General features: G+C 36.4%; 1 protein-coding gene across 1 annotated transcript; it reads right to left on the reverse strand.

Annotated features, from left to right (window-relative positions):
- Positions 1-7,799: 7,799 nt before the first annotated feature.
- LOC118991451 (olfactory receptor 8B12-like) lies at positions 7,800-8,783 on the reverse strand. The gene has a single exon (XM_037052664.1). It carries the CDS (start codon positions 8,772-8,774, stop codon positions 7,800-7,802), a length of 975 nt encoding a protein of 324 aa, XP_036908559.1. The 5' UTR covers positions 8,775-8,783.

Raw genomic sequence — 8,783 nt, forward strand, 5'->3', positions numbered from 1 at the left:
TCTGGAGTCCTGCTTTCTTATATGCTGAGTCCCAGTTTAGCATCTGCTGTGGTCTTCCGCAGATCAGCCAGGTCCTTCTCCAGCGCGTGGAGAGAAGCGAAATCCTTTGTCCTACTCCGCGGCCATCTTCCTCCCCTCTTCAAGCCACTATATATCTTTTGATGGCAACATTTAATCTATCTGTATATAAAATAAGTGTGGATAAATATGTATTTATTGCCAGTTGATTATTCATACTTCTAACATTGTTATTCCTTTAAAAGAAGACCTTTTCACATTTTATTTTCTTCTATATTTAATTTAGTTTTTAGTTAAATTTATTGGGGTGTCCTTGGCTAATAAAATTATATAGGTTTCATGGGGACATTTCTATAACACATCATCTGTATGTTGTATTGTGTGTTCACCACCCCAAGTCACTTCTCCTTCCATTACCATTTATATCCTCTCTCCCTCCCCCACCTTCTTCACTTTGGTTATAACCCTACTGTTGTCTGCCTATGAGGCTTTTTTATTTTTTATTTTTGCTTAATTTCTTTTAAGATTTCATTTATTTATCTTTTAGAGGGGAAGGGAAGGAGAGGAGAGAAATATCAATGTATGATTGCCTCTCATGAGTCCCCTCCTGGGAACTGGCCTGCAACCCAGGGATGTGCCCTGACTGGGAATCAAACCACAATGGTGTGGTTCACAGGCCCATGCTCAATCCACTGAGCTACACCAGCCAGGGCCTTTTTGCTTAATTTCTTCACTTTTTCCCCCAATCCCCTCTGTGTCAGTCTGTACTCTGTATCCATGATTCTGCTTCTATTTTGTTTGTTAGTTCATTCTGTTCATTAGAATCCACAGCTAAGTGAAATCAAATGGTATTTGTCTTTCTTTCACTGGCTTATTTCATTTGCCCTAAGACTCTCCAGATCCATCCATGCTCTCCCAAAAGCTAAGATTTCCCTCTTTTTTATAGTTGAGTAGTCTTTTATTGTGTTAAGGTACCACAGGTTTATAATTCACTCATCCACTGATGGACACTTGGGCTGCCTCCATATTTTGGCAATTGTAAATACTGCTACAATGAACACTGGGGAGCAGAAAGTTTTTGAATTAGTGTTTTGGGTTTCTTTGGATATATTGCCAGATGTGGAATTGCTGGATTATGAGGCAGTTCCACCTTTGCTTTTCTGAGACAACTCCATACTGCTTTGCATGGTGGCCAACCAGAAGGTCACTGTATGAAAGATTCACACTTTTATTCACTTATTATTCCATAGTTTCAGAATTACTACATTTTAAAAAGAATACAGGAATCAAAATATGCCCAGTAACTATGAAAAATTTCCTTCAACACCTGGTGTTAATTGAATGATGTGATCTTCTTAAAATTTACTTTCTTAAATAATGCTACGTATTTTCTCATAAAAATGACATGATATATAGTGGGCTTTTAAAATTTTTTTTACTTCATTTATTTATTTTTAGAGAGAGGGGAAGGAAAGGAGAGAGAGTGGAAGAGAAACATCAATGTGTGTTTGCCTGTCATGTGTCCTCTACTGGGGACCTCACCTGCAATCCCGGCATGTGCCCTGACTGTGAATCAAACCGGCGACCCTTTGCTTCACAGGCCCATGTTCAATAAACTGAGCTACACCAGCCAGGTCTATAGTGGGCTTTATAATGCTATGTTCCTACTATGGGTGTCTTAGCTTTCTTGGTTTGATTTTTTATCGTGGTAAGATCCCTTAACATGAGATATATCCTCGAAACAATTTCTAAGTGCATTATACAGTATTGATAACTAGTGGCTCTGCATCTTATAGCAGATCTCTAGAGTTTATTCATCTTGCATAACTGAAGCTTCATATGCACTGAAATATTAGAGAGGGCATAACACCTTCAAATTTGGGTCAGATAGAGTGACTCCTTCCATCTGGGGGCCTGATGCTTAGATTTCAGGACAGTAATCAAGTCACATAAACACCAATGTGTGGTTGCCTCTCATGTGCCCCGCACTGGGGACCTGGCTCACAACCCAGCTCTGTGCCCTGACTGGGAATCAAACCAGCAACCCTTTGGTTCATAGTCTGGTGCTCAATGCTCTGAGCCACACCAGCCAGTAAAATGACAAGAAACTCACAACTATCAACAACTGAACATTTTGAAAAAATGAAAACAAAAACTAAGCAAACAACTAGAAAAGAAAGAGAATCAGAGAAGTGGACATCACATGGAGGGTTTTCTGTAGGGGCGGAGAGAGGCAGATGGGGTAGGAAGGGTACAGGGAATAAGAATTATAATTGATAGGTATAAAATAGACAGGGAGAGGTTAAGAATGGTATAGGAAAAGAGGAATCAAAGAACTTGTATGTACAACCAATAGACATGAGCAAAGCAGGGGGATCCTGGAGGGTTTCTGGGTACATGGCAGAGAGGACATAAAGGGGGAAAATTGAGAAAACCTGATAGCATAATCGATAAAATATTTTTTAAAAAAGAAAGACAAAGTCACATAAGTAGGAGCTGAACTCAGGGTCAGGGAAGCCCTGAAAAATCAGATGTGAAGTCTCATTGGCACTGATTGGTCAGGTTTTGAAATATAAGTGCATCTGAATAGGGGTGCTACAATACAACACTGGGGTAGCAAGGGAGACATGGGCAAACATTGCATAAATAACATACAAAAATAGCCATGAGATCATGAATGCAAAGAAGAAAGAAGCACTCGTCACTCCTCTTAATTTGGGACAGAAAAGGGGAAGGGAAAGCAAAGGGAATTCCTAAGGTAAAAGCAGACTTGCATATGTTTAAATGTACAAGAGTCTGTAGAGATATTTAAAGATCTAAGAACGATGAGGAATATTTGAGGGAACAAATTCCAAAGAAGATGAAAGGAAGTTGACAGAATTCAACATCCTTTCATGCTTTCAAAATGCTTACTTTCAAATCTGGGAATGATTGATACTTCTCTAAGATGATGAAAAATATGTACGACTCAGACCAAAAGTCAGCCACTTAATTAGGAAACTCTAGAGGTATTCCTAATTAGAACTAGTAAAACCAAGATGACTACAGTCTTTAGTATTATTTCACAATGTATTAAATGAAGTACTAGAAAATGCAGTTATAGGTGCAAATGGAATAAGAGGCATGCAAATGGAATAAGAGAAAAAGAGGTAATATTATTTTTAATTATAAAATAGTTTATTACATGTTTGGAAAACCTGAAAGAATACATGGAAAATATTGTAGATATAATATTTACTTTACGAAGTATAAAATTAGCATATAATTGATACATACAAATAAATAATAATATGAAAATACAATGAAAGAGAAAGCTCTTGTTACAGTTGCAAAAATAAAATAAAATTCCCATGCATGAATGTAATAACAACGTGCTCAAATGGATGAAAAAAATTATACAAAACTCCTAAAAGATACTGAGTTGACCTGAAAAAAAATGGGGAGGTGTACCACACTTCAAGATTGGAAGTCGCAAGATCCAAAGATGTCAATTCTTCCTAAGTTTACTTATAAATTTAAGATGCAATCAATAAATATACCCTTAAGTTGTCTTCTACAATTAGGCAGATTAATTATACAGGTTTGGGTTAAACATGAATAGCCAAGAAAACCATAAAAAAGAATGACATGTGGGAAGTTACCTTCAAGACATGAAATATTATAAAGCTTCTGTAATCCAAGCAGTTGGGTATTGGGTTATGAATAGACTGACAGACCATAGAATGCAATGGGAAACAATAAATATCCCAGATGCCTATGAAACTTTGTATAGAATGAAGGCAACTGCTCAAACCCATGAGAAAAAGATGGACTTTTATAAATGGCAATGGAACCACATGATGGTCTTCTGGAAAAACATATAGTTGGATCCATTCTTCACATCATACACTGGTAAAATTTCTAAAATGACCAGATATTCAAATATAAAAAATAAATAAAACCATACAATCACATTATGATAAAAATGAGTGACTTTCTTTATAACTTAAGAGGAGAGAAAATAGTTCTAATTATCATTAAAATATCAGAAACAATAGAAGATTAATACATTTAATTTAAAAATTTTATCGTAAGAACAGTCAAAAGCCAAATCACAAATTAGAGGAAAACATGCAACTTATACCTCAAACCGAAAGCTATTATACCCAATATATAGTGCTCCTAAAAACTGAAAAGGCCACAATCCAGCAGAAACATGAGGAAAAAGTATGAAGAGACAGGCCACAAAAGAAGTAATAAGACCAACAGTCATTAAATACATGAGACCACCTCCCATGTTTCTTAAAATTAAACAAATGCAAATTACAACAATATTGTAACACTGCTTCTCACCCATCACGATGGAAATTGTTAAAATTCTGAAACTGTGCCATGCTGAAGAGACTGTAATAAAGTATGCCCTTTCATTTATTGCTGAGGTAGAAGATAAACATCAATTCTTCCTCCCCCAACACAAAATCCATAGTCAATACAATCCCAATCAAAATCGCAGCAGGTTCTTTTGTAGGAATTTCCAAGCTGAGTCTAGAATTCATATAGAAATTCACGGGTCCTAAAGGAGCCAAGAAATTTTGAAGGAAGTGAAGGAGATTCAGGACTTGTACTACCTGATTTCAAAAATTATTATAAAGGTACAGTAATCAAAGCTGTATGGTACTGGCATCAAGATAGACAAATAGATGGAAACAAGCACACACAAATAGAATCAACTGATTTTTAACACAGGTGAAAGAACAATCACTGGACATTTATGAGCACACATACACATGCACCAAAACCCCACTTTGACCCAATACAAAACTTAACTCATAACACTTCCACATTGTTCTTCTGGCCTCAGCAAGAACAGTAAAGAATTTCTTAATTAGGACACAGCACTAACTATGAAAGGCAAAGTTGATAAATCAAACTTCATTTAAATTAAAAATATTGGCTATCAGAAGATATCATTTAAAATAAGTAAGGCATAGTCTGGGGAAGATAGGGAGAGGAGGATGACTGTGTATGTATGAGTGTATTATCCATAGTTACGTATATATTATGTATACACACACAAGCACAAACATGTACACTTATATGGACTTACATGTGCACTTTAAAATTCCTCCAATACAATAGCAAAAAAAGTAACTATTCTATTATTTAAATGGGGAAATGACTTGATTAATTACTTTAAAGGAGATATCCAAACAGACAGTAAATATGTAAAAAGGTGCCCAACATCATTACTTATCAGGGAAAAAAAATTTGAACAAAAAAGCATTCCACTGTCCATACCAGAATAGAAATACACTTTTGTTTATGGTATAAAATAGGAATAAAATAGAAATACCAAGGGTTAACAAGTATATAAGACAACAGAATCCTCAAACATTGTTGATAGCAGTGCAAATTGAATCAAACTTTAGAAAACAGTGATGTTTATAAAAGCTGCTCATAAGCCTACTCTATTATCTAGCATATCCACATATAAGTATAATCCAAAAGAAATGTTTGCTTATTCAATCAAAATACACATGCAAAATGTTCCTAAAGGGTTTATCAATAATAGGCAAAAGTTTGAAATTCTCTAACTTTATTAACAGGCTAAATAATAGTATATTCACATGATGGAATACTACACAGCACTATCTACCCATATATCCTGCATTATAGATGTACATGACAGGCATTATGATGAAGGAAAGAAGCCACAAACAATTGAGTACCTGTTTATATGAAGTTCAAGTACAGAAAACACTCTACAGTGATAAAAGTCAGAACAGTGGATAGCTGTGGGGGATGAGGTGGAGGGCAGGTTTTATTTACGGGAAAGATGCCAGAGGAAACTTTAGAAAGTAGATGGAAATGTTGCACATCTTGATCTAGGTTGTGCTTACATATTTATGTGCAAAAGTTCAGTGAGCTATACATTTAAGATTTGTTCACTTTGCTATATAAAAGCAGGGCACAAAATTTTCAAAACGAGTTTTCTGTATTCTTTCATGACCTACATTGAACAGCATATTCAATACACCAACCCCAACTTCCAAATTCAAGGTTCCCTAAATTCAGGCATCCACAGGGTCAGGCACAAAACGTACCTCTTTTATTATATAAAAAATTTTAATTACAAAATAATAAGCACGTAATTCTGTAACATTACAATATCACACTCAACCACACCCTATGACAAAATGTTCACATCGTTGACCATCTCATGTGAGACAGTCACATCCCCTACCAACCACACTCAATGGCACTACTTCTGCTGCACCCGGTATTCATCTCATCTCAATCCTCCCTTCATAAGCTTATTCTTTTCTTTTTGGCAGCAATGAACAGGATCAAAAGGCATAACTCAACAGTTATTCAAATTTCCCCAACATCCTAATGGAGTGGGCTTTCCTAGGGAACATCCCCGTAAGTCAGAATATTTTTCACAGTACTTCATTTGTCATTGCTACTCAAAGAAATTTTACCAATAATAGTGAGTTTAGACAAAAATTGTTCATTTGATTTTTAATATAAAGCTCTATTTCCTATTTCTTAATATGGTGGCTTTATGAACTTATCCTGAGATCACTATTTCCTACCAATATGCCTCTATTATTAGAATATCGAAGCTATCTGCAATGCCTGAAAATTCCATAGCAATTGCCTCTCCTAATAAGCAGCAGCTGGGTGCTACCTGGCAGGTGAACGTGCACCCAGGGCCATCTAGCGCTCTGTTACATCCTCTAGACCAGTGTCATCCAATGGAAATGTAATGCGAGCCACCTATAAATTCTAAACTTTCTAGTAGATACTTTAAAAACAAACAGATATGTTCATTTTAATGACATTTTATTTAACACAATATATTCAAAATGTTATCATTTCAACATGCAATCAAGTAAAAAATATCCATGAGATTGTTTCTCATACTCTTCAAAGATTGTGTGTGTATATCACACTTACTTTGCCCACTTTTCGGTATTATTTCAGGATAATAACTTGGATCTCCATTTCAATTGCTCAATATCCTGCATGCTAGTGACTACCAGATCAGATAGCACAGCTCCCCATGACCTTGGACCACAACCAAGATAACCCTTGAAATGAGACTCCAAATTCTTTCTCAGCCTTGAAATAATATGATGCCTCCACTCAGCATCTTTCTACCCTATAGAATTCCATTTCTCTCCCCTGTAAGTCCTAATTCACTAAACTACATCCCCAGTGTTCCACTCAGCAAGTCAGTGGTCACCACACTTGTCTTCTGGAAAACCTAACACACTACCCATTTACACACTACAAAACTCATCAGACACTGATCTTGTCATTTTGCCACAGTCTACTCAACAAAAGTTTGCACCTCCTATTCTCTTGCAAAATTTGATGTATTAATATTATGTTATGCAAGTAGAATAAAATTACTGTCGATCCATTTTTAATTTAGCTATATTAGGTCAACTAACATGTGAAATGACATCTTCCAAGAAAAGATGAGGCAAGAAAACATGGCATAAAGGAAAACACACTCAATTGAGATTCAAATTGAGATTTTAGTCCCAGCTCTGTCACCAGAAATTTTTTTATATATATTTTGGACTAGATGAAATGATTCTGAAACCCCATTCAATATTGCATATGATATGATTTCAAAGACTATTTTCATAAAAGGAGGAAGAGTTGCGGTGGTGGTGAGAGAGAATAAATTCATTTGAGAAAGTTAAAATTTCCTTTAAATATAGAATACAAAAGCATAAAGGTTGAATTCCTTATTGGTGATGATGATAAAATAATAACAACACTCTAATTTAGAAATTCTCATCCCTTCTCTCAATTTCCAATTCCTTTACAGACAAAGTTATTCTGCCCAAGGTTTTCTTCATTGCTAACTTGACATCCTTGTTCCTCAGGCTGTAGATTAGTGGGTTCAACATGGGCACCACAGTGGTATAGAACAGAGTGCAGACTTTGTCCTGGTCAAGAGGTATAATAGAAGGTGGTTTAAGGTATGCAAAAGCTCCTGAGCCAAAGAAAAGAGAAAGTGCAATTATGTGAGAACTGCAGGTGCTAAACGCTTTGGATCTGCCCTCACTAGAACTAATGTGAAAAATGCTGGAAAGAATGAAGCCATAAGACAGAAAAATGGTCACAATAGGCACTCCAATGTCAATGGCTACAAGAGTAAAGACCACCAAAGTATTCATGTAAGAGCTATTGCAGGAGAGCTCAATGAGGGGGAGGAAGTCACACATATAATGATTTAGAAGGTTTTCTGCACAAAAGGTCAGAAACAGTATATTACCTGTATGTGCTATACCTCCCAAAATTCCCATGCCATAGACACCCAGCAAAAGAAATAAACACACCTGAGGAGACATGGTGAGCGTGTACAACAGTGGTTTACAGATGGCCACATAGCGGTCATATGCCATTGCTGACAGGATGAAGCATTCAGAAATGACAAGGGTAGTGAAAAAAAAGTACTGAGTCATACACCCTGTGTAGGAGATAACGTTCTTCTTTAACACAAAACTCATCAGCATTTTGGGGATGACGGCAGAGGAGTAACTGAAGTCAATGAAGGACAAGTTGAAGAGAAAAAGATACATGGGAATATGAAGGTGAGAGTTCAGCCCAATCAGTATTATCAAGCCCAAGTTCCCCACCATGATGACCACATAGAAGCCCAGAAACAGGAAGAAGAGAGGGAGCTGGAGTCCTGGCTGGTCCGTTAAGCCTGCAAGGATAAACTCTGTCACAGAGGAGGTGTTTTCTGCAGCCATCCTCCTCTG

Source organism: Sturnira hondurensis, unplaced genomic scaffold, assembly GCF_014824575.4.
Source record: "Sturnira hondurensis isolate 20B ecotype Veracruz unplaced genomic scaffold, ASM1482457v3 Scaffold0007552, whole genome shotgun sequence".
In the NCBI taxonomy this organism is placed as follows: domain Eukaryota; kingdom Metazoa; phylum Chordata; class Mammalia; order Chiroptera; family Phyllostomidae; genus Sturnira; species Sturnira hondurensis.